The sequence below is a fragment of the Corapipo altera genome, unplaced genomic scaffold (assembly GCF_003945725.1).
Source record: "Corapipo altera isolate COAL_440 unplaced genomic scaffold, ASM394572v1 301, whole genome shotgun sequence".
NCBI classification, from domain to species: Eukaryota; Metazoa; Chordata; class Aves; order Passeriformes; family Pipridae; genus Corapipo; species Corapipo altera.
The window spans coordinates 1,283,759-1,309,791 of NW_020884926.1; the positions used below are offsets into that span (position 1 = coordinate 1,283,759).

The following is a 26,033-nucleotide window of genomic DNA, read 5'->3' on the forward strand; positions in this document are numbered from 1 at the left end:
AATTGCTTTTTTTCTTTTGAGGAGGGAAACAAAAAGGTTTTTAATGGTATTTGCCTGATGACACACAGAACAGAATCACGTTGCCTTTCTGTATAACAGAACTCATTTACAACTTCTGGGATCCTTTCAGCTGAGATTTTTTCACATTTTCCCCACCTTTAAGGCTGGTGTTCCGATGGGCTGCGTACGCCGAGAATTCCTTGGTGGTGTTTTTCTCTGGCCACACAGCTGTCATCTAATTTCCCAGTAAAAAAGAACAGTTTCCTATGTCTTCAGCATACATCTGTAAAACCAGTAAGGAAATCCCCTTTGTTCAGCGTGTCTGTGTGTGTTACATGTGTAGAACACACGTGTGAGTGTGTCGGTGTGAGCACATCATGGCAACAACATGTGCTCTGAAGGGACAGACCCTGCCACAAACGTGACCATGAACACAAGTAAAAATACAGTGGCAATCCTAAAATACATGTGGATAAATGAATTACATTTGATCTATACTGACCTTAATTATACCCCCACATTATGCAGAAGAAGGACATTCAGCCTTGGGTTTAGTTAGTTTTGTGTACAAATACATATTTAAACAAAATAGGCTGGTACATATATATATATATACACATATATATGTGCACACCCACTCAAACAACTCCCATTGCCAAAGGGAAGAGAGGGGATAAAATTATAATAATGATCGACAATATATTTAATTTCCTACAATTTCAGCAGAGTATCCCAAGCTCTTTACAGTGAATGACAGATTAAAATTGCTAAGACATAGATTAAGAAACAATTAAAATTGCTATTAAAACATCAAAACAAAACAAAATAAATAAGCTCCCCAAATCTTTCTCATCTAATCCTCTTGAAAATAATTAAAGCTTTCCTTTAGCTTTAGCTCCTGGCTTGGAACTGTCAAATAGTCTTAAAAAGATGGCCCATGATACTAAATGTTTCCTGAGCCTTTTTGTCACTGTGCTAAACTCCTGCCTCTCCCCCATCTCTGTGTCTGCAGGCACCAGCTTTTATGGAAATCCTGTGATCTGACCTTGAACGTTGGGCTCATGCTGTCAAACGCTGATGTTCTGCACCCACCTCTGGACAACTTTACAAGTAAATGTAATTTAAATATTATTATCCTTAGTTGTTATTATCACTATATTAACAATTACTAATTTTTGAAGTATTTACCCCATTCAAGTAGTAAGCAAAGGTCACAATTTTGAAGCATGTTTACTATAATTGAATCCCAGATTTCAATATCTGTCAAGTATTTTTCTTCTGGAACATGTAACAGGTTTTCCCCTGATCACAGTCATCTCTACTTTGTAGCTGCTACCATAAAGTAATTTATTGGAGGGCACAATTTGATGGGATTGAGGAGAAACATGCTCAGTCATTTGGGCCAAATAACAAGTTTTCACAGTCATTTATTACCTCAGGATTTTGGGACCATATCAGAAGGACATTATTTCAATTTATTTTGCAGTGGCACTGCATTACCTGGTATTCTTAATAGATTATTTTCTAAATAGAACAGGTGGTTTTGCTGCCAGCAAAATAAAGATGTCATATTGTCACATATAATTTTGAGGCAAAAACTGTACCACAGGGCTAATTAGTTTCCCTCTCCCATGATTCCACCTAAGCAGCTCGTGAAAGACTGTTGTGGCAACATCACCAAATGTCTCCAGATATACAAATTACACACATATGCCTATTTTTATAAATGAGATTTGGGAATATCAGCAGCAATCACACGGCAGGAATATTGAGCTCATTTCAGAGGTTGTGCTGTGCTTGCACTGTGGGAATGTTCCACAGCCCCAACACAAGTGTGTCTGTGTTTTATCAGCATCAGGAGAACCACAATATCAATTCCCCTTTCACCTAAAGGAATCCAGTTTTTATCTGTCTCCAAACGTTCTGCAGAACATCCAGTTCCTCCCCCAGCCTGTATAATTTTATAATCGTGAAGCACAGTGCAGCCAGACACTCTGCCCTCCTTTCCTTTCCTTTGTGCAACCAATTTGGGATGAAATCCCCACTAGCCAGGGCTAGTTCCAGCTCTGGGATGGTTGCCTTGCCCCAGATGGGTTGATCTCAGGGGTGCACTCCCAGCTGGTGCCATCCCAGGCCGCTCCTCCATGAGATGCTCTGAGAGCAAATGCCCCTCTCGTTCCTTGTCCATCCATCTGTAGGGATGAGTCACTGGGAAGATGCTTATCAATGTTTGCCATTGTTTACAGCCCAACAAATCAGTGTTTGCCATTGTTTACAGTCCAACACTGATCCATAGGGGCAGGGAAGTTGGCTTATGCAATTGATAGGAGCCACAGTGCCAAAATGCAGATTCCATTATTGGCATGTCTTCCTGCCTAAAAGCCAGAAAGCTCCATATATGAGCTGCTGTCACCTTGGAAACGTTCGGGAGAGAAATGCCAACTCTGTGGGAGCACAGTGTGCAGCCACCCAGCAAACTGCACTGCCCAGTCCTGCCCCCTTCCCAGTTCACCCTGAGGTGGCACCAAAGGAACTTCACACAAATGCCTCTAAATTTAACCTCACAGTAAGAAAACAGCAGGGTTTTAATTTATTCCTCCTCACTTTGTTACCCATTTTCTCCGAGATGGATCACTGGGGGTCAGAGCCTTAAAAATCTACAAGAGTTGCACCAACCAGAGCCTTTTTGCACATTTCCTGGAGCTTAAAGCTTTAGGTTCACTGGCTTGGATTGGATACACTTGGCTGGAGAGGAGGAACTGAATATGTTCTCTCTTGTCCCATTTATATGGGAGATAAAAATCTATATTGCCCTTCCCTAGAGACAAGTTATTCAACTGACACGAAATCATGACCATTTTTTGTTGTTGTTGTTATGAAAATTGTCCAAATAGTGGTAAACTGGGACTAAATAAATACCCTGCATAAAAATGTGACAAGAACCCGATAATCAGTGATATTTCCAGGTGTTCTTCCGAGAGTTTTCTTGAGAGGAAAATCCATATTGGATCTTTTGCATCCCAGCTCTGGGAGTGTGGGAACTGGCAGGTTCAGAGTTAACACAGTTATATCTATTCCAGATCTGCAGAGAGAGCTATACAGTTAATCACTGCATATTTTTAGCCTACATCTTGTAGCTTTAATCCTGCAAATGTCTGTATGTAATTTGTTTTATGTAATATGAATAGATGCCATAAAATCAAGATTCCACCATTTAGAGAGCTAAGAATGTCCATATATTTCTCAGGAATGAGGACCTACAGCATAAGTGTGGGACAAAAAACTGGTCACTGTGAGTAATTTATACTCTGTGCTGTGGGTGCCAGTGGAAATAAATGCTCAGATCAGCAGCATGTTCTCATATGCATGGGATCAAAAACCAGACCTTACTCTCACAGCAACTCCAACAATGACAGAAATATTGCTTACAATTAAGGAACAGTTTCAACTAAATAAATCTGAGAATGCATCTGTCTCTATGTACAGATCAGGGTGTATTTTGGTGTGGATGATGTCCCAGTGTTTTCACAACTGAATCCCTGTGAATCTTTGAATAGCTGGGTTTCTCCAGCGTGTCATGGAGTGCCAAGAGTGAGGGAACAGGGATGTGCTCTGCTGTGGATCCACTGAACTGGTCCTGGGCTTCTAGTACAAGGAATAGAATGGAAAGGAAACCCAGCAAATTAACTTGGAAACCCTCAGTACTCTAAAATGTGTGTGCTCCAGCCCCAAATCCACAGGACTTTGCATTGTAGAAAGTCAGCTGAATTCCCAAGATTTCTTTTGATCATACTGCCAGCAACTTGCTTAAAATTTATAAACGTGCGTAGAGCTGGAAGTTCAGTGGGGATGCCTCTGATTAACCCACACTGCTGAGAGTCAATAAAAACAATCAATCCACCCCCAAATCCCAGTAATTCCCCGGGCCGGACCGACCCACGGACACGGACCCAGGGCCAGCGGCGCGGGCCGTACCACCCCGCGGGCACGGCGGGGGTGTCCCGGGGAACCGCTCCGGGCGCGGTCCCCCCCCCCGCGGGCGGTGGTTGGCGCCGTTGCCGTGGCAGCGCCCGGGGCTGTGGGGCCGGGCTGTGGGGGGGTCTGGGCCCCACAGCCCTGCTGGGCATTTCGGCATTTCGGCCCGGTTCGGCCAAAACTTTGTTATCCTGGAGTTGCAGCTGCAGCCTCACAACGAAAGCACTGGGGCCCTGCTGCATTTTTGTGTTTGTGCCACTTCTTGGTGCCACCAACGTCTCAAATCGGCCGTAACCCAGTCTGGGAATCCTGCTTGCCTTCAAGGTAGTTCCTATAATTTAGTAAGTTTACTCCTGTACTCCAGCGCGTGTTTTCTCTGCTCCTTAACTAGAGGAAATAGACACTCTCCTATAGTTTATGTTTTTTGAGTTCTGCAGAAGGATTTACATAAATGCACTCAAAGCTGAGCCACCTTCGTTAAGATTAATCATGTGTACGAGTCTGGGTGAGTAAGATGTGAAGTGCTCAGCCATGTGGTGATAACTCATTCTAGATGACATACAGAATTTACTTAATTCTAATAAATTGTATCAACATTTGGGAACAGTTTAGTTCACATGAGAGAACTGCATAAGGCTCAAGAGCAAGCAGTGTTTGTTGGAGTTGTGCCTGGATCATTTGGGGTAAAGTGGTGGCCTAAGTGGATAAAATACATTCAGAAGGTTGTTTGTTTTATTACTGAGCTGATTGTTATATTAAAAAAAAAAAAAGTGGCTTTTCTGTAGGAGATTTATTAAAGTTGATAGTCAGTTGACTGGCACGGGGGTGTGTGGTTGTATCCAGTTATTTCAGATGCATTAGGTATTTACTGAGAGCTGTGACTTCACCTCTGGAGACAGTCACAGCTGTTGCAGGTTGGTGGAGATCAGATGTATTAAACACATCCTTCTCTTTCTTAGCCTGGTTGTTTGGAAAGACCTGTCAGCATGGAAGATCATGAGCTCACTTACAGTGAGGGAGAGCAGCAAATATCTCCTCAACCATTTCTGGAAGAGGAAGAAGAAGAAGGTGCAGCTGGTCAGTTCAGTGATGTGGAAGGACCCTGGGAAGGTGAAAATGATGACTTGTTTTGCTAACTCAAAAAATCCTGACATTAACGTAAAGTTCATGTAAGATAAACATTTAATGTTATAAAATGTCATCTCTGATTCTTCGGGGTGTGACTTGACAGCAAGTGTATAAAAATCTGCATTTTAGAGTTCAGAGGCTCTTTATTAAGCTGTTGTTTCAATATCTGTTAGACTATGAGCTGGAAGAAAAGCTGTTTGGTGGTGGCAAGATGGGAACCAAGGACACTTCTGGAGATGTTGGAGACCAGTCTGATTCCAGCACGTAAATACCTTGTTCCAGTTCTAACAGGAATTTCCTTTGTCGTGTTGAACTGACCAGCTGTATAAAATAAGTTTTAAACTATTTTAGAATGTTCCCATTAAAGTTCTAAGCTATTGTTCAGGAACACTAGAATTGCAAACCCTAGTTGGGATCAAGAGGAGACACAGGCATTTCAACACAAAGACAGATAATTAATGTATTAAATGAGGGTGTAAATGTGCAGCATTAGATATTCAAGTCTAGAAATCCTGGCTTAAGTGCATGCATGCAAACTTCTTGTGCAGTTTGGGTTCACGTGTTCCATTATTTATACTGGTTGTATTTGTGACAATTTTGCTGGAATAAAACAGAAAACAAGGATGGAACAAACCTCAGGTAACTTTTCAGTTTTTCATTATGTTTCGCTGTTAATTGTGTGTTTGAATTCCAAGGGAAAGCTTGGAGCACTCTCTGGGTGACATTAGCAACACTCAGGCTCTGCTGGCTGAAGAGAGAATTCACATAGCAGCCGTACAGAGGAACATAAAATTACTTGATGACATGGTCAAGGAGAAGAAAGTGGTGGTCCAAGAAACCAGGTTAGTGTTTAACTGAACATTATCCGTCAGCATAAACCACGGACAAATACTGGGATACTGTATCAGTAATAAGTGTTACAGTTTATAGAACTCTAAACCATATCCTGTGGGAATCCTAGCTGTGAATCTTACCCTCAGGAGGAAGAGTTTCATTGGAGAGAGTAAAGAACTTAGACAATGTGAGTGCTCTGTTTGTTTCTTGCAGACAAAAGCTGTGTGCCTGTCAGCTGCGGATCAAGATGCTGGCAAAGCAGCTGGATCGTGTAGACATGGAAATAGAGAGAGAGAAGGAGGCTGGCAATGTGTAGGTAGAGAGTATTTCTGGATACCAGGGATCACAGGCATCCACTGTGTTCATCTGTGTGCAGTTAATGAGACCAGTGCAGAAAGAGGTGCAAGCTTGGGAATGGGTAGGAAAGAGGCACATTTTAAAATATAACAACAAGGTATTAAATCAGCCTAACCCACCGCTATCAACTGTCTGTGCCAGAGTCTCAATCTTCCATTCAGTCTGATGAATCAGGGTGCTGTGGCAGTTCTTTGGTCTTGGCTTTTTCTCTTGTCATGGTGACAATTCAGTCAGGATTTAGATATATATATCCATATGTACAGACTTATATATGCCATTTCTTTTTCCTGTTGTGTTGTGGAAGGCAGGAATGCCTTTCAGGAGTAGCTCTGCATACAGGAGCTGCTCTGAAACACTTGTGCTGCTCCCTCAAGTGGGAGGCAATTTACTGTACTCTTCACATTTGGTTTAAATAGAAAGCAGTGGGTGGCTTGTGTACCAGGAGCCAGAGTATTGTGACCAAACTTCGCAGCTGCATTTATAACCTGTGCTGATCTCCAGGTTAGTGCTTCCCTGAGGGAGAGAGAGAAAGGCAGGTGAACTGCCAGAATGGGAGAGCTGCTTAAGCAAAACTGAGGAGCTGAATGCAAATGAGCCTCACGGGGATATCAGAGACAGGAACAAAACCCAGCAAAGACAGAAAAGCAGTGTGGAGTGTTTATCCTTATGATGGGTCACATTGGGAGGCCTAGATATGTAAAAAAAAAAAAGCAATTCTCTCAATCTCTTGCATTTAGCAAGTGAGTAGTGGAAAAAGAAGGCTGGATGGATTTCTGGCTTATGAAGCTCAGAGGCATCGTGTTTTAGCAATAATGGAAATCCTGCCTGCCATTAGTACTCCCAGTGCTGGAGTTAGAGGAGAACTGCAGGTAGAAGGTCCAGTTTTCATTTAGAGGATGGGAGTTTGTGTTCAATATAGTCAGGTCACTGTGGATCCTGTAGCACAGTCTGTTGGTTTTCCTGGGTACAGAAGAAAAATAACTGTGTGGGAATGCTGCCATTGTAGACAATTACATGGAATATTGTGATGCCATTTTAAAAGCAAAATCAGTCTGGGTTCTCTAGGTTCACCTGAGCTCATCTTCAGTAGTAATGCTACTTTTATCAGTCTGAGCAATTAATAGTTGCATTAAGCTAAGAAAAAACTCTCATCTCTTCATTTCAACCAATGTGTGAGAGCATAAAGAAAGCTCTGCCTCTGGGTGAAGAATGGACATCTGAAAGGTTACATAAGACACTGTATAAATTAATGGCACTCTAATACATAACTCCTCAGCCTCCAAGCTATGCTTTTTTTTAACTTTTATTAGTTGAAATCTCTTTCTGATTGTTTCTTCTCCACGTTTCCAGCCCAGCCCTGTCCCGCCTGGGGGCCGTGAGCCACCGGCTGCGCTCCGAGCTGGAGAGGGAGAAGGAGTCAGAGCTGATAATTGATATGAAACTAAACCAAGACAAGTGAGTGAGGGAATGAGAAAGGGGTGTGAAGGGAGTCAATCTTTATTACCTTCTTCATGTGCTGTTGAACGGATTCACAAGTGAATCAATACAGAAGTTGCTTGTAAATACTGAGCTGCGTCATTGGAGGTCGTTGACTGCAAGGCAAAGCATCTGGAGAGCAACTTGGAGCCTGGAGGTTCATTCCTTAGGAAATTTCTTGCTGTGGCTCAGCCCTGAGTTAGTTTTGCACACAAAAATGAAGTTCTGATTTTATTTGGAGTTGTGCATCAGTTGTGGACCTAAACAGGTCTCATTTTAAATGGGAAATAAGCTGGACTCAAGTAAACCTGTCTGTGATACTGATCCCTGCATGAGCATAAAGACTTCTAATTTATGCCTTGTAGTGTTTTTATGGGGCATAAAGGACAGGACTGGAATGGAATGTGAGGAAGACATTGTAGCAGTGCTGTGTATTTTCATGCTGAGCTAATATTGCTGCTTGCAATTGATTGTTCACACATTATAAATTATTTACTTGTAGAAGGCAGAGTGAAACTGCCCTTTGCAGAAGGCAACAGGTGAGTGTGTTTGTATTTTGGTACCAGAGGTGCCACTCCATCAAAGGAAGAACACAGGCACAAGCTTGTAGCTGGGATTAGCCAAGTGGTTCCAGGATACAGTGTGTTTGCTGCAGTGTTGTATAATAGCTGTAAAATGCTTGCCTTGTTTATTGTGTGATTAGCAGTACATAGAACAGATTAATGTAGTCATCCCTGTCACATCTGAATTCCTTCAGCAGAGCAGAGAAGGATAAAAGCTATGGCCTGTCTCTGAAGTTACTTACTGTTGAAGAAAAAGCTGTTTTTCTAATTTTTCTTGGGTTTAGTATTTTCTTCTGGGTAAATGTGAGAAATAGAGCCCTGAGGTTTATTTTTTTTACCTTCTTTTTTTTGACCAGTAATTTTGATGTCTTTAAAATGGGATGTGCTATATGAGCCTTAGTCTGAAACAGCTTTTCAGTAACAAGGTTTGATTTACAATACATTTTAAAAAGAAAATGAAACAAAACACAGCTAGATGTTCATTTTCACCACAGAGCCTTCCCTACTCAACACACCACCCTCAGCAAGTGAAAGAGTGCCAATATTTCAGTGCAAACACCTCACATTTTGTTTTAAAAGGCTGGAGATGTGGCAGATAGAAATCGAGCAGGGAAAATACGAAGTGATCCGTGACAAACTTCAGCAAGAGGAGGAGCAGCTCCAGAAGCACTACCAGGAGCAGAGGGAAGGGCGGATTCGGAAGGAAAAAAGAACAGCCCTGCAAGCAGAAAAGAGGCGTCGCTCCCGGGAGCAGTAAGGGCCTCTGAGCCAGGCTGTGCTGCCTTCCTGGGGTGTTGTGAGCCAGGTCACACTGCAGGGGCTGACAGGGGCTACTTCAAACACGAGGATTTGTTGGGTTTCTTAGCTGGGTGTTGGTTCAGCAATGAGGAATTGGAGTTAAAATAAGAACTGGCCGCGGCCTCGCAGTCCTGCAGGTAAAGATTTCTGATCTCTGAGAATAAACTTGTTAATGACAAGAGCTGTGAGTGCCTTGTGTGGAAGGAAATGAAGTTTATTAGGTCAGACTCAGTGCATGTGTCTGCAGTGCTGTTGGCCCCCAGGACCTTCTGAACTTATGGTCAAGCCCTTCGAGATTTCCTGGAGAGAAAGCAGACAGCTGTGTCAGCCTGTCTGTAGCTTTTGTGAAGTTTATCTCTGTAATGTGGAGGGTGCAGATTAATGTCCTCATTTCCTTAAACTCCCCAGCCCCACCCTTAGGTGTCATTGTGTTGGAGTCAAGGTTTAGTCCTGCTGCAACTTTTGCCTGTGTTTTGCAGAAAAGAGGAGAAAGCCCAGAAAGAACATGAAGAAAGAAAGAAAAAAATATTTGAGGATGCCAAAAGGAACCACAAGAAAGCAGCCTGCTTCCTGAAGCAAAGCACAGCAAGGTTGGGCTTCACTCCTTTCTCTGTTCTACAGTACTTCAGGCATTGAAAAATCAGGGTTTTTCTGCCAGGTGTATCTTGTGTTACACCCAGAAATCTTGTGCCACAGCACAGTGTGGGGAAACATTCACATCTCACATGGCACAAAAGGACCTGCAAAGCAGAAAACCCCCTCTCTGTCCCAGTATGGCCTTCAGATTCCCTGGAGGGAAGGGACTGTCTTGATGAGATGCAGAGGGCTCTGACCACTTGTAGACATTAATAATCATTTGGAGCACTTCTTTATGTGTGTGTGTGTCATTAGCTGAAGTAGTTTGAAGCAGTGTAACTAGAATCCAGGTTTGAAACTTGCCCTCTGCTGTTCCATGTCCCCTCAGAAATGTGGTGAAAAAGAATCTTGCTCTCAGGTAAATGGATTGACTTTGGATTCCTGCTCTGGTTGAGGGTGAATTAAATGTTCTCTTAATAGGTTTGTGTTTATGTAATTACTGAGGCGTTAAATTCTTTTGCTACTAAAGAAACATTTGTTGCTTATTTTTTCTTATATACAAATAAATCCTAATATACAAATATTAGGACTTAATTACAAAATGATGGAAACAATTGTGCTGTTTCTCTGCTGGTTTGTTTTTCATTAGATGACATGTGCAAATTGGTCCTAATTAAGAAGAACAAACAAAAAGGTTTCTTTTCCTGACAAATGTATCAAATATATCAATCTTACTAATTTTTTCTAGTTTACCATTACATTAGCTGCAGTACTTCCAGGTTTGATTCATGCCCACGTGTTTCTAACTTTTAGTGTTTCTGGGTTGGGTACATGTGCTGGGCTTGTATAAAGTTCACTACATAATTGTTGAGATATTGGTTATGTGAACACCTAAATTCTTACTTTATTTTAGCAACTAGTGAATGTCATAACATGGAACACTGACATTGAAATTAAAAAAAAAATAAATAAAGCTGTTGAGCAAACTATTTGAAAGCCTGTTGGCACTTGGTGCTGTGTTGGGAGTCTCTGGCTGTCCCCCTGCACCCAGAGCCACTGTCCCAGCAAACAGAGGCTTTGCAGAAAAATGACTGGTGACACTGGCAATTTCTGCTTGTCAGCTTAAACATTCTGAAAAAAGCCAGAAGCTTTCCAGGATGTCAGCCTGAAAGATCTTACTTTGCTTACAGAATTCATGACAAAATTGCAAAGGAAGAAGAGAAAACTCGGGAGCATATGGAGAGAAGGATACAAGCTGTGCTTTCCCTGAAAACCAGCATCACTTCCAACAGGGTACTGCTGCTGGGCTGGGATGGCAGTGAAGTCACTGCCTTGTGACACTGCTGGGGGTTAGTGCAGGGAACTGCAGTTCTTCTGGCAGAGCTGTGGGGTGGCTTTTGATCAGATCACTGACCAAACCTCGTGAGACTGGGGCCAGTTAAACTATTGGAGAGGGAGATCTGTATGGGCAGGTTTTGGCACTGGTGCTGATGGAGCTGATTCTGTCAACAGTCTAGTTGTTCTGGGAAGGGAACTCTCTGGAAAATAATGCATACTACAAATAAGTCCTCTGCAAATCCAGCCAGAAGGATTTCCAGTTATTTGGATCCCAGTGCAGAATACCCCACATGGAGAAAACATATGGAAGAAAAACAGTTATTTTAGAATTTCAATAATGTAAATTAGGAATTTCTGAGCTATGCTGCTTTGCTCTTCTATTTATGTTCTAGAGAATCTGAGGGAATGATCTTAATTTAATCCTGATTTGTTTAGAATTGTGTCTTTTCACATTCCTTCATTGAGCAGCATTCCAAGGGCAGGCTGGAAGGGTAGAGGAGGAGCCTGGTCCTAGGCAGAGCTTTCTGCACCTCAGCAGCACTACAGACAATATAAAAAACAATTGGCTTCTGCTTCAGAGACACCCACCACTAATTTATACTTGGATAAGGGGACCAACACTAGATTCTCTGTTTTATATTCTTTATTATGTGAATCAAATATGTGACTGGTTTGTATGACTTCACAGGAAAAGCTCCAGACTCTCCAGGTCTTGAACAAAGCAAAGGCCTTGGAGGCAAAGGAGGAGGAGATGAAAATGAGGGAAGCCATCCTAGCAGAAGGAGGCAATGTTGTCCAAGAAATTTTCCTCCATAAACGACAGCTAAAGCATGAAAAAGAGGAACAGTAAGTGGCATATCCATATCAAACTGTCACCTGCTTCCTGAGGCTCCTCAGGAATGTGGTGGAGCTCAGTTAGATTCTGAAAACAGATCACCTCTGAGTGAACTCCCTCTCCCTCTGTGTGTGGGACAGTTGGACAGTCTGTCCTGCAGAACATGAGCACTGGTTGTTGTTCAGAGCCCCAAAGCTGTGTGAGTGTTGTGTGAGCAGTGCAAAGATCAGCTGCTCCAGGAGGAAAACTCAGTGACCCTCCATGGATACCTGCAGTAATTGTCCTCCTGCCTTTCCTGAACACTCTGAAAGTCTATGTTAGCCTTCTAAAACACTGCAGTTGAGGATATTTCGTGTGCAAAAATGTGTAAATAACTTCTGAATCTGATGGCTTGACACAAATGACCACTGCACCCAACGTGGCTATTTAGCTCAAAGGCTCAAAAGTAACTGGGCTGTAGATAATATTATTAGTAAACAGCCATGGTTGGGTTAATATTTCTTACAACATTGGATTACAGAGCTTTCAGAGAACTGCAGAAATCAAGAAAGATTGAGATTGTATCTCGAATTCTGAAAGAAGAAGCTTCTTTTCACAAGCAGAAAGAAAGTCAGCCCCGTATTAGGGCAACTAAGGCTCGGGGTAAAGTTGAGGACCCTTCAGTGCAGAGAAAGGAAGCCTGGCCCTGCAGGGAGGAGACCTGCACACGTGCAGGTGGAGCCACAGCACAGGTAAGCAAAGGCCTAAGAATCAACTGCCTTCAGATTTTTAGATCTTTGGCCTCTAAGCTTTGTAGACCCATCATTTTTGTATAAAAGATCTCCTCTGGTAACTGTTGGTAACTGTATCCTCCAAACTTCTGTTCTTTCACAGGAGTCCTGGCTCTCTCCATCACCTCCTTCCTTGGCTGGTGAGGGAACTGCTCCCGAGGGAGGGAGTCCTGAGGACACAGCCCAGGATGTGCTCTGGGAAAGTGGGGATGATGAGGAAGAGAAGGAAAAGACCCTCTTAGAACCAGAGTTCCCGGGACTTTGGGGCCAGGAATGCGACTTGCACAAGGTAACTGTTGTGATATCTCTTGTTACAAATAGAAAAGAACCTTGTTTAGAGCCACTGATTATCTATTTTGCAGTTCAAATGCAGCCTTTACATTATTACATAGGTGCAGAGATTCAGATGTGAGAATATCATCAGTCATTACTGTTTGACAATATTCTGGAGGAGTTTATTGTCTAAAAGGGAAAACAATACTTAGTTCAGAGATCTGTGAAGACACACATCACATGATGTTTAATTGTTTGAGTTTAAAACAACTTGAAAATCAGTCAGAAAAAAAATCATATCAGTATATATTCCTATCCTTGCATGGAGAAGCCCTGGACCAGAACTGCAACATTCCAGAGAAGTCAGCTGGTTTTTTTTCTGAGTATTTGTTTAAGAAGTTGAGGGGAAACAAACTCTTAAGGTGCAGAAAAGCTGATACTGCCATGTCATAGTGTTGGGTGATGAGAAGCTACAGCACAGAATAAAAAATAAATTAAATTTTTCCTGGAGGAGTTGGGAGGCTGAGTTTGACCTGGAGAGAGCCTGGCAGTGGCTGGCCAGGTACTGAAAGCTTCCTTTTGCAGACTCTTCTGCTTTGAGCTGCAGATTCTGTGATCACACACAGCCCTGATGTTTCTTCTGCTTGTTCCCTCTCAGATACCCAAGGAAGAGGTGGATCCAACACAACTGGCTATCAGGGCACTGAAAAAAGAGGTGTCTGAAAAAAAAATGGAGGAATTCCAAACTGGAAGTTTGGCCAAGCAAACAGTGCCTGGTCGTGAACACAAGGGCTGTGCTTTCCACAGCAAGCCCAGCTGCATTCATTTCAAGGTCAGTGCCCATTCCTTGGGGGATTATAAACATGGACCTGCTGTAGGTATATCCCAGTGTCTTGATCAAAATTCTGTTGCAGCCTTTAATATGTCTTTATGTGACATTTGGAACAGCACGTGCCTTTTTCACTAACAGTCTCATAGTAGAGTTATAGTCAGATTAAATAAACTATTTAGTTTTACTACTTGGGCCTAAATTATAAAATATGTCCTCAGGGGAATTTAAATCCTGTCAGAAAGGTGAGGAGATGATGAAACCCCTTGTTAGACTGTGTTGTGTGTTTTTTAAAGGGCAACATGACTGTTACCTGTGTATTGTTTGTAAATGTATTATTCCTGTAAAATAATGTCCTTAAAGAAGTGGTGGCTCCCATGCAGTTAAAATTTCAGTGGGTTAACAAAACTGTTAATGACTCTATTAGACCATGAACATGAGGTAATGTCTTTGACATTCACCTGCTATGTTTGGCATTCCAAGGATTTTGATGTTGGTCAAACCTACAAAAAGAAGATAATTTTGACCAATGCCTCCTACAGTGTTAATTACTGCAGGCTGGTGGGGATCAGTGAGTGCCTCAAGGACTTCATCAGTGTTCAGTAAGTAAATTAACTGTGAACTCCCTGCTTGTTCTCCCTTTGTACCTGTGCAGGAGCTGGAACCCAATTCTGATAAACTCCACACAGCAGCTCCTCACTCCCCTCTCCCATGGGACAGGGGAGAGAACTGGGGGGAAAAAGTAAAAAGTAAAACTCGTGGGTTGAGTTAAACACAGTTTAATTGGACAGGAAAGGGAGGGGAAAAAGCTGAGGAAATAGAGGAAATCAGTCTGGGAGCACAGAGCACCGGAATTGCAATCTTGTGGTCTTTCCCATCAATCTATTCCTGTAATCCTGCTGACAGGTTATGTAATGAAGCACTGTCTCTGCTTGGGAGATTGCAAATTAATCTCAGTTTAACTACATTGATAATTTTATCTCACTGTTTATAAATAAACAAAAGGAAGTCTCACAGTTACAGCAGGGTTCTGTAGCCCTCCCTTAACCTGTCACTCATTCTGACTTTTGTGATAATTAGTCCAAGTGAGGGAGGGGGAAAAAATAAAAAATACCTGCCATTGTTACCAGGGCAGGACCTGGAGGTTTGATACAGAGCTTTAATTTGGAGTTTTATGTTCATTATCTCCATAGTTTTGATCCACCTGGCAAAATGTCTTCTGGAATGTCCTGTGAATTTGTGGTAACCTTCAAGCCAATGGTAAGTGCACAGTGAGAAGAATCCTACTGTTACCCACTGATTAAAAACATCATTAATTGAAGTTCCTAACTGTTAACAAGGAAACAAGCTGCATCCTAGAAAAGCTGCTGTTGTCCATGGACAACTGTGTGCATTGATAAGTTGAAATGTGGCATATTCTGAGGGTAGATTTGGGGAAAAATGCCTCCAAAAGAGAACAAGTTTCTAAATAGTTATAATCAAGTTATCCAGGCTGTTACCAAAGGCTGTTTTACACTGGAAATGTAGACTCAGTAAAAATACATTTTAACATGGTACTCAAAGAATGAATGAAAATGCTTTTCATCCCACTGCATAGGCTAAACCTTTGGAAATTACTTATGGGGTTTTTTTGTTGTTGTTTTCTAGATAAATGAAAGCCTGGCAGGAGAAGTCATGTTTGTGGCACAGACAGGTTCCTTTTCTGTCCCACTGCAATGCACAGTCAAGAGCTGCGTTGTGAGTGACTCTGGGAAGCATGTGGATAATATAATTATTATCAGAAAAGGCGGATGCTCGTTTAATTGACATTCCTGGCTATGTAGGACAGGAGTAATTAATGGTTTATCTTCTCACAGCTGGCTCTGGATAAAGAGCTCATTGACTTCGGCAGCCACATGGTGGGAGAGACGATTTCCCGGACAATCAGCCTGACAAACAGCGGAGCTCTGGGAACCACATTCAGAGTTCAGGCGTCAGCAGGTGACAGGAGCACACACAGAGCGACAGTAAAACCTGCCCCTGGAAGGATGGTGGGTTCAAAAACATTTCCTAAATGAGCAGAAACTGCTTTGTGGGGTGTGGTGGAGCTGCACGGGGTCACAGAGCAGCTCAGGCAGGAAGGGACTCTGAGAATCATCCGGCCCAACTGTGGTATATTTGAGTTGGTACAATTATAATCTGTTAGACCCAAATATCTGAAGATAAAATTAAGAACTATTATTTTGTGAGGAGGGGGGAAACCAACAATGCTAATTTTTTAAGCATTTTAGTAATTTATGGCATGGCTCCTATTTTCTCCACATTCGTGACAATTATGAAAAAATAGTTAAAAGAGGAGATTCTGACAAAGTAATTAAAAATCCCAACTCCTGGACTTCAGAAAAATGCTGACTGGTGCAAAACTAGCAGTAAAGTAAGGGGTGTGATAAGGAGAAGTCTAGTTTCAGCAGACTTAGTTTTGACATAGAACTGCCTGTGTTTCCACTGGAAAAATGTTAGTTCTGTCATTTGCAAAATAACTGACAGTGTATTGTATTGCTCCTGTTATGTTATTTACCTGCCTGGGGCAGCCAGCAAAAATCAAATCTGTTCATTGATAGAGCTCTAAAGTTCTAAGTTCTTGGAAAGTGCAGCACATTTCTCCATCTGTAACATGCAACAGTTGCAAGAAAGAACAACTCTGACTTGCAACAGCTTGTTAAATTGGAGCAGGTGCAACCTAAAGGAACAACCACAGGAGAAAATACGTGTTTTCCAATAGGTCCCTCGACATTCCAGTGGCTGTGACCCTGAAGAGGAGGAGAGCAGCAGTCCTGGGACAGCTGGGCTGGGAAAGCAGGTCCGGATTTGTGCTGAGCCCGGCGAGGAGGTGACTCCCTGTGCAGCCCAGGAGCCACAGGGACCCCAGAGCAGCAGTGCCACAGGTGAGGGGACTGGTTTGGGACACTGGCCCTGCAGCTGCCCAGGCCAGGCATTGTCCATCTGCAGTTTCCTGGAATGAACTCTGCAGTTCTGTTTGCAGAGTTACTCAGTAAATAAGTGGTTCATCATTCTGGTAGTAATGTTATATTTCTTTGTGTGTTGCCTCACAGATGACTAAAAATAAAGTCCTGACACCATTATATCAAAAGCAGCAGAGATCCTCACTTCTCATTAGTGATCAAGAATTCAGTCCCAGAACACAGAACCCAACCAGCCTCAGAAATTGCAAAATTGTTAACATCATCCTTGTCTCAGCAACTGAATCCCCACTTCTCAGAATAGCAATCCACATGACAGGTTTATTTTTACAGTCTGTAATTCTAGGAACAAGGAAGCAGAAAGATGAACCTCCTCAGACATTTTCCATCTCATTCCTAATGTTTACTATGTGCTTAATAAAATCCAATCTTGTAGAAGAAAGATGTTCTTAATTTCTTTATTATCTCTGTTCTTTAACATTTCTTCCCAATATTGAGCATTCCAATTTCAGGAAGCCAGAAGTTCCATGCAAAGGTTGTGAGTGGTTTTTCCAGGTCCTCCAGGCTGCATTGCTTTGTCCCACTAAAACTGCTCTTGAAGCCAGTTCACACTTCCATCTGAGTTTGCATTTCTGGATGTAACATCTCCGTCTTTTAACTCACTGAGACATTAACAGTTGTTCTGTAATGAAAGGTCCAGGTGCCTCAGGTGGAATTCCAGACTAGACTAAAGCTGGATGGCCAAGCAGACATTTCCTTCTAGACATTCCTATTTCCCCATCACTGCTGTACAATCCTGGATTTGCAATATTGACCCCAAGGAATTTACTTCTGCTCTGTTGGATATTTTTCTTGGTGAATTGATGCAAACATCCAGCATTTTGTTGTGTTTTGTGTTTGTTTTATTTTCCCCCCAGAACAACTTGATCAAGAAGTGTTGAGTGTGAGATCAGACCTGGACACAGACAACGCACGGGATTCAGTGGAACTTTCTCCTGAAGAAACACCAGTTGAAATTATGCTTGGAAAGGTAATGAATGTCCTGAGATCCAGACAAGATTTCACTTAGTCTAAGCCTCCATCAGATAAGTTGCTCTGGTGAGAAATGCTGAAGGTCATGGTCATTTCAAGCCCACTGGACCATCACAGTGAATTTTTACAGTGAAATCACAGGACACATTTCCCCTTGCTTTGGATCTGTAAAGACTTCCTTGAGCTGAAAGATCCTGTTTACTTCTACATTTCCCACAATTTAACTCTGTTTTTCTGCTGTGTGGTTCTGTGGTTAAACCAAGTGTGGTGACAGCACACAAATGGGGCAGGAGGAACATCTGGGAAAGGTCAGATCTGAGCCATATTACACAATCTTCTGATCCCCATGTTTTCTGTGCACAGTGTGTTCAGTTTAGTTACAAACTGGGTGTAGGAAGGTGTGTGTATAGTGTGAGCATGCACAGCCTCTTTGTTTCAATTTCTCCATGTTCATTAAAGCCATGTCCTTGTTGTTCAGGTCACTGAGGGGGAGGTTGGACCCTTCAGCTCGGTGAAAGTCCCGGTGCTGTTTGTCCCAGCTGTCCCTGGGGACGTGAGGGCAGAGTTTGTGATCGTGTTTGGCAACCCAGACTGCAAACCAGTGAGTGATTTTGTGAAAGACTTGCTTCAAAACGCTGTGTGAAAAGAGTTGAAAATCTTCTGATCTGTGCTTTTCCCAGGAATTATGTAATATGTGGTTTGATGGGAGGTAACTCTGTAAGTCCTACCCTTCTTTCTGATGCAGAATGCTCATGATACCTCCTCATTTCTTAAATTTCTGTGCAAATAATCCTGATATTCCCATTTTATCAGACATCATTTTGGAAAACACCTCATGTCCTGGAAACAAATGTGGAAGTGTTCTCCCCTATTCCCAATACATGTAGTTTATTTTCTTTCTGGTATATCAGAATTGGAATTATTTAGCAGGCAGTAGTGAAGCTGATGTGTGAAAGCTGGAAGAGATGACAACTTTAGTTACCACTTCATCATATTTTGATTCTAAGTTTCATTGGAAGCCAAATTCTGCTTGGAACAGTTCACAGAAGCTTGCCAAAAAATAAAGACAAACTTCCCAGCAGCTCAGTAGCCAGTCTTGGCTCTCCCCTCAGTCTGCAGAAGGAGCTGCAGATTCCTGCTGAGGCTCCCGTGGGCACCTTCTCCTGCAGGATCACACTGTGCAGGTCTGGGCTCTGTGGGCACTCAGGCAGCCCAGCCCTGGGCTCCCATCACTGCACTGCTTTGCTGGCTGGAGGAGCTGCAGTCCCAGGGGTGCTGGATCGTGGCCAGTTCACTCCAGCTAAATGCACTTCAAACATTTCAGTGTCAGGGGCAGATGCTCTTCCTTCATGTTCTTTGTCAAAGAGTCCAAACCAAAATATAATTCCTTTTTTTCCACTGGACACCCTCCCATCTCAGGTTTCCTTTACAGATGATTTCTGTAGATGTGCCTCATTAAAGAACCTGTTGCAATATGAATAACAGGGTATTTTGCTCAGCTGTGGTTTGTAGCTGTGTGTAGGTCAGTGAGGATCTGGGGCTCCCAGAACTAACCCCACTGTGGTCTGTGCCCTGCCAGCTGTGCTTCAGTGCCGTGGGGGTGTCCCTGGACGTGCCCCTCTGGGTGCCCAACCCCGATGTGGACCTCAAGATCTGCCTGTACGACCGACTGTACCAGGACTGTGTGACCCTGCGGAGCAGGTGAGTGCCTGGGCATGGCCTTGGCATTCCAGGGGCACAGCCCTCAGAGTCCCACACTGCTGGAGATTGCACTTTGCTGTCCTGCTATCCCAGATTCCCGAGACCAGCCGTAGCTATGGAGTCAATACACACCTTCCCACCCCTATAGGATTCCCTGTGTTGTTCCTGTTCTGTGGTGTAGCTGTGAAGTCCCCAGGGAATAGCAACCCCACAGTCCCATCATGTGGAATTTGCTCCCTAAACATTAGGGAGATAAATGTGTCTAAAACTAAGTGCACTTTGGGTATAGTTGAGTCAGTCAGGAAATTTTATAAAGTACTATTTTGTTGTTTCTCAGCTATTTTACCCTTAATTAAAGTCCCTGAGAGCCTTAGGAGACTGAGAGTCTTTCCAGGCTTGGGATACGATGTTGGATAAATCATGTCAGTCCTTTTGCATTTACTCTAAAATGGGAAGGGTTCAGCTTTTCCTGACCCCTACAGGCCTTCAGCAGTGCCCTGGACTGACAGAACCCATGATTAGACAGTGACCAAATACTGCCTTACAGGGGGAAAATATCTGGGTGTCTCTGAGCCCAAGCCAGTCATGTCTGAGGGCTGGTTCTGTTTGCACTGTGATACAAAGAGAATGTTCCAGCTCCTTGGCTTCCAGAGATTATTAGAGTGGTTACATGAACATTTCTTTGTCTTCAGGTGCTGGGTGTCTTCCCCCAGCCCAGCACAGTCACTGTGGAATTCTTATTTTAACAATTTGCATTTCTTAGAGTCTATTTCAATAGGCTTGGGGTGGGTTTGTGGGAGGGTGGGGGAGAGATTGGTTCTGTGGAAGGCATTCATGCTAAACCTCTTACCAGAATTACAGACTGCAGAGATTCTTCACAGTTGGAAAGAAATGAGTAAAGCTGTTATCTCAGAAATTCAGCTTACAGATATGACAAGCACAGGTTGTTATATAAGTGATTTTACTTGGTCTAGATAACCCAGGGATAAAACTTATAAGTGTAGAAGCAGAATAACTCTCCTAATAAAACTGAAGATTTCAAGGGGATCCCAAAGATAGAAGCTGTCAAATTGCTTAGGGCAAAACTTAACTGAGGCAAAAATCCTGCTGATCCTGTGCCAAGTTTCACTAAATGAAGAGCATTTAATATGTAGTATCCTGTCCTGGGCACCTTGGCAAGTCAAGGCTTTGATTTATCACCCAGTTCTCCCTCATTAGGAAAGACTGTCTGTTGTACAGTCACACAAACAGCATGTCTATAACATTGTCTGTCGTACAGTCAGCTGGGATGAAATTCCATGCACTTCATGTGCAGGAGTGTCGTGTATCAACTTTTTATCCTGCAAAAGTGGGCAGATTTCATCATTCTGTTGGGCCTGAGGAGTTCCTCCCTCTCGTAGCTGTTGACACTTTGCTGTGGCACCAGGAGGAGGTTCCTGCCTGGATCTCACTGTCTGTGACGTTGTCATCCATGGCAGAAGTGGAAGATGAAGTTTCCAAGGGACTCAGATACCTCTGGCACTGGAGTGCCCCAGCAAGCTCTGGTGGATTGCAAATTATTTGTTAATACTGGGTTTTTTCTGGGTTTTTAGGGCTTTTTTCTCTGGTCATATAGACCCCAGTAATCAAGCAGCACAAAGGGTGAAAGTGTCCTGTTCAATAGAAATCACTTTGAAAAGTAATTTCTTCGGCAGGTTATAATCTGCAGTGATTTAATGAAGTAGTATATAATTCTCTTAGATTGTCAACAGTCAGAAATCATTGCAGGCTCCCAGTCCCACATGCTGGAGCTGTTGATTTAGAGGAGACCATCTGGCCTGACAGCTTGGAAAGCAGTCCAGGGAAGGAGAATGACAGGCTGGAATATTTGTAAATTGCTCGGCAATTTTGCACTTAGGCATCAAATTCCAAACAGGGGCTGGGCCGTGGCTGTCGCTGGGCTGGGATAGAGCCACGATTCAGGAAACAGGGAGAGGTTTCCTGCTTCCAGTGTGCCACTGCTGGGGCAAATTGATCCCCAGGTTTAGCAGAGGAGCTGGCAGGACCAGCTCAGCCATGCTGTGACTTCCAGCCCTGCAGGATCTCTGCTGTTAAAGGAGAGGTTACAAGAGATCCGTGAATTCACATCTGTTTAAAGGAGTCACCAGGGTTCCAGTCATCCTATTGATCCAGATAGAGCCAGTGTGTGTTAGGAGCAAATAATTAGCTGATATTTCACAGTAACTTGGCTTTGACTCCCCCCTGACCTGAGTTACCACTGTGCTGAGCTGTGATGGTTCAGTTTGGATCAGCTGTGTGTGCTGTTTGCAGCTGGCTTTGTTACAGTACTTCCCAAATCTTGTTTTCCCTACTTAAAAGAGAAACACGACTATGTGAACTTACTGTAGCAGTTTTCCATGCCCTTCATTTTCAAAGGGAGCTTAGGATTGTTCTGATCATGGTGTGGAGGTGCAGGGGGTGTTGCTGAGGTGGCCCCAGAGCCACCCAGGCACATCTGATCTGTTTGCAGAGCAAGCACCACGCTGCGTTTCAAGTTTGAAGTGTGCAAAGAACTGAGCAAGCACCTGGAGCTGCTCCCAAGGACAGGCTACATCCAGGCTCAGTCAGCCTTCAGTGCACAGCTCAAGTTCCTGCCCAGGTAACCAACACCAACCCCAACAGGAACCTTCCCGGGTTTCAGACGGTGCCAGTGGCAAAGCTGAGCAGAGTTGCTGTCCCTTCCCCCTGAGCAGGCTGGACTCCCACTGCTGGGTCACTGCAGGCCTGGGCTCCCCCCTCTCTGCCCCCAAAAGCTGCCAGATGCTCCGGGAGGAAATGAGCTTGGCTCCCCAAACTGTGAGGCAATGCCTCCCCTGGGGGGCAGCAGTGGGAGAAGCGGAGCAGTCGCATTCCTGGTGGGCTGCTCCTGTTTCTGTGGGAAGTTATTCTGAGCCAGGAGGGAGCTTATTGTGGCAGGTGGCTGCTTCATGGATCACTGGTTAAATAATTTCTGGACAGCAACTCCTGTGCTTGCTAATTAAGGTAAGAATGGTTGGGCTTCCTGTCCATCTCTCTCCTCCCCATGCACATTTTACTCCAAGAGATGAAGGTATTGATCTTGAATTTCATGTGACGTTTTATGTAAGATCTCCTAATGCTAAAAGCTTTATCCCAGCAAGTTTCTCTTCTCCATTTCATGGCACATCTACATATACAGACATAACTCAGTGATGGGAAACAAGGAATTCCAGTTTTTAAAAATTTAAAGACAAGAGCTTTTGTTAACCACTTTTAATTTTATGTACCTCATCATTGCCATCCTAAAGAATTTAGTGGGACATTTCTTTTCACATAGAAATGTAAATGAAAAATGGAATTAATTCTGGTGTACAGCCAAATACTTCAGCAGCTTTGGCAGTGATTGCTGCTGCAAACCTGCTGCTGCTTTGATGTAGGTTTTCCAGTCCCATTGATGTATTTTGGATTCTCAGTGATGTGCTCAGCATTTCTGGGTTCTGCATTGAGAGTCTAATCACTGATTTCAAAATTTTCACCAGGTTAGTACTCAAAGAACTAAAAGTATTTACAGTTCTCCCAACATCTCAAATCCCATCAGATTACAACAACTGTAACATGATGACATATTTGAGTTCCTCAACTTCATCTGCTCTAAGCACCGTTACCCTCTCGGAGTGGATAGAACCAGAGCTTGGATTTAGAACCTTAATCTTCCTTTAAAAAACAGGGAAGCTTCAGAAAGGAGATTTGATGAGATTAAGGCATTTCTGACACACAAAATAAGTATCTGGCTGTTTGAGGGGACAGATCAGTTAAAGACCTAATGCAGGGAGGAAGTGCGTGCGTGGGGAGCACGATGAGCTGGGGAAGGACTGAGCCAGTGACACATTTCCGTGAGGCCTCCTCAGTGATTTGGCATTATGAGCTCTATTAATAGAACAGCTGCATTAAAAGTGACACCAAAGTAGAGAGAAACCCCCACTCAGCAGTGCCAGCAGCACACAGCTGGCTGGAGGCTTGGGAAGTTCTCCCCAGTGTTCTGTGCACAGGGACCTGCTCAGGCAGGTGTTCCAATACTCACCTCTCTGGGGGTTTGAAGCCAGCATTTTCTGTTTGGGCAAGTTCCATGCCATTTCAGAGAACTGTCTGAAGGATTCCAGGCCCTTTTCCCCAGGGCACAGCAGCTAATTGAGAGTCCCCTCCTGTGTCTGTACAGTCACAATTATTTTCCCCCCTCTGGATTATTTTGAAATAGATTCATTTCTCCTGCTCTTCCAATGCCCCGTGACAAAGTGAAGCTGGTGCTGTGTTCCTCCCTTGTATTTAACCCCAGTTCCCATCTGTAAAGAAGTTACCAATACCTTTGAACATCACCCTTATTGCAAAATAACAGCAGCGAGATTTGGGATCACCATGGTGATGAGTGGGTGTTATTTTTATTCATTACCTATTCTTTAACAATACATCAAAGAATTGCATGTAATTCCATGAGTAGTAGTAGAACATGAGCACTGTGGAGACCCAAGAACAGGAAACAATTCACTCTGGTGCTGTGAGTCGCTATAAATAGAGCAGCAGAGCTAAAAATGCCCCAGGTTTGTATTGTCTTGGCTTGGAGCTCTGAAATGGAGCTTGTGAGAGCAAGATGCTTCACCTACAGAAAACCTGCATGTTCCTTACAAAACTCCTGCTCTGGTCTGTAACCAGGCCCTGCTGGGCTCCAAATGAGCTCCCTTTATTTCTCTGGGCTGTACAAGTGGCTGTTCCTCAGCCAGGCTGGTCACTGGCAGCAGTGTCCACAGGAAACCCTGTCTGCTTGGGCTGGGCACCCCCTGAGCCTGCAGCAAAGATGCAGAGGCTTTATATTCTGATTAGAGAGTAAGCTTTTAATTTTTCAGAATTTTAAATGACTGGATGGCTTTTTTAAAAAAAAGGATAAATGGATGCTGACCTCAGTGACCTCCCTTAAAATCCTGTATGTCCAAAATCCTGTCTTTAAAATCAAAAACCCCCAGTGGTACTGTACAAGGTCAATCCATCTGATGTCCCTGGCAGCCGCCTTTCAGCCCCTGCGCTCCTGCTCAGAGTGGGTGCCAGTCTGTAGGAAATCTGAGACAAGTCCAGAACATTCCTGACCTGACTGCATCCTCATTGTCTTGGTCAGAAGGTGGGACTTCAGAGCTCACTAATTTTTGATTGGAATTTTCTTCTACCATTCTTCTTTCATTTTCCTTAATGCTTGCACATATCTTCCATGCAAGATTTTAATTAGACTTCCCTACACAGGAGGATTTGAGTAGGATTAAATTAAGATTAAGCTAAGATTAAAAATTGTGAATAATAAAACTTTTAGACCTTAGGTAACAGGTTTGGGTTTGTTTTTCTTTCTGTTGAGAAATAATCCATCAAAAGTTTCTTATTCCCCTTAGTGAGAAAATAACCACAATATTTTAATGACACTGACTGTACTTTTGGGTTTTCAGGCAGTCTCTTCCTGAAGATGCAGGGAACTATTTCAATGCAGAGACAAGAATCCTGGAGGTCCCAGTGACAATAGTGATCGTGGACAAGGTGCTGTTTGTGATGCTGCTTGTCAGATTGGTAGTGAATGTCAATTATTCTAGTGAAGGGTCTCTTAACCCTACCTAACCTTACATTGGTTCTTTACTACTTGAAGTTTGATAACAGTGAAAGATGCTCAAAGTGCTGACAGAGATTTGATAGTGGCTTCTTGTCACGTGGTTGCAGCACAGAAAGTCAAGAACTTTTGCAGTTATCCTTTTGAATGACATTTCACTTAAATCCTGTCCTTACACCCTACGGGTGGAGGTTTTCATCTTGTGCTCTTGCATTTGTTTCAGGCTAGAACAGTCAATTTTACTGTCCATGCCATTGTCTCTACTTCTGATCTGGAAATCAGTCCAGCAGAGATCAACTTTGGGCACTGCACCATCTATGAAGCTGTGCAGGCCAATGTCACAGTGACAAACAAATGCATCTTGCCACAGGAGTTTGGATTTGTGGGGCTGCCAGAGGTATGTGCTTATCCCACACACTCCTCCTCTGCTGTCAGAAGAGATTTCAGGATCCTGGGAACGTGTGTCAATGGGAGAGTAAATAAATCAGGACTGGTGGGTGCGAACGCCGGGGAAGCCCCTGGGCTGGTTCTGGGCTGGTTTGGGTGAATCTCACTGTGTTACACCCCTGCCTTTCCCAGGCAGTGTGAACACTGGGAGGAGGTTTGACTGTTCCTTTACTAGAACACCTGGTTTTTCACACCAAGAAGGCTCCTAACAGAGCACCTGGTGCTCATGGGGCACGTGTAGAACAGGCCTGGGGATGTGGCTGTGCCCTTGAGGCTGAGGAATGTGCCCAACTGGCACCCAAATGCCCAAAGGCTTTGTCTTTAAAGCAGGATAGCTTTTAAGCTGTGCCCAGACCACCCCTTGGGAACAATCCTGAGCCACTCCTGGGCACTTTCTGACTGACTGTAAGTGGATGTGGAAGCCAAATTAATCACAGGAGCTGCTGGGTTCATGTGGGCTGGGTCTGCTGAAGTATTTTTTGCAGAAAGTTGGCTGTTCAAGCTCC

The 26,033-nt window shown here is 43.5% G+C and overlaps 1 protein-coding gene across 2 annotated transcripts in view; it reads left to right on the forward strand.

Moving 5' to 3' along the window:
- Positions 1-26,033, forward strand: part of CFAP74 (cilia and flagella associated protein 74) — a 38,098-nt gene that overhangs the window by 892 nt on the left and 11,173 nt on the right. The window contains exons 2-27 of one of the 2 annotated variants that reach the window (XM_027658316.1): positions 164-246; positions 1,013-1,110; positions 4,173-4,299; positions 4,952-5,085; positions 5,277-5,367; positions 5,799-5,945; positions 6,151-6,249; positions 7,645-7,749; positions 8,913-9,086; positions 9,611-9,721; positions 10,898-11,000; positions 11,734-11,891; positions 12,401-12,611; positions 12,754-12,939; positions 13,582-13,755; positions 14,236-14,354; positions 14,946-15,012; positions 15,400-15,489; positions 15,609-15,782; positions 16,514-16,676; positions 17,630-17,742; positions 18,223-18,345; positions 19,324-19,445; positions 21,955-22,083; positions 24,926-25,013; positions 25,304-25,477. In XM_027658316.1, coding sequence (XP_027514117.1) covers positions 176-246; positions 1,013-1,110; positions 4,173-4,299; positions 4,952-5,085; positions 5,277-5,367; positions 5,799-5,945; positions 6,151-6,249; positions 7,645-7,749; positions 8,913-9,086; positions 9,611-9,721; positions 10,898-11,000; positions 11,734-11,891; positions 12,401-12,611; positions 12,754-12,939; positions 13,582-13,755; positions 14,236-14,354; positions 14,946-15,012; positions 15,400-15,489; positions 15,609-15,782; positions 16,514-16,676; positions 17,630-17,742; positions 18,223-18,345; positions 19,324-19,445; positions 21,955-22,083; positions 24,926-25,013; positions 25,304-25,477 — 3,351 coding nt within the window. In that variant the 5' untranslated portion in view covers positions 164-175. Of the gene's footprint in view, positions 1-163; positions 247-1,012; positions 1,111-4,172; positions 4,300-4,934; positions 5,086-5,276; positions 5,368-5,798; positions 5,946-6,150; positions 6,250-7,644; positions 7,750-8,912; positions 9,087-9,610; positions 9,722-10,897; positions 11,001-11,733; positions 11,892-12,400; positions 12,612-12,753; positions 12,940-13,581; positions 13,756-14,235; positions 14,355-14,945; positions 15,013-15,399; positions 15,490-15,608; positions 15,783-16,513; positions 16,677-17,629; positions 17,743-18,222; positions 18,346-19,323; positions 19,446-21,954; positions 22,084-24,925; positions 25,014-25,303; positions 25,478-26,033 lie in introns of those variants that run through there. The other variant, XM_027658317.1, reaches the window with a different exon arrangement.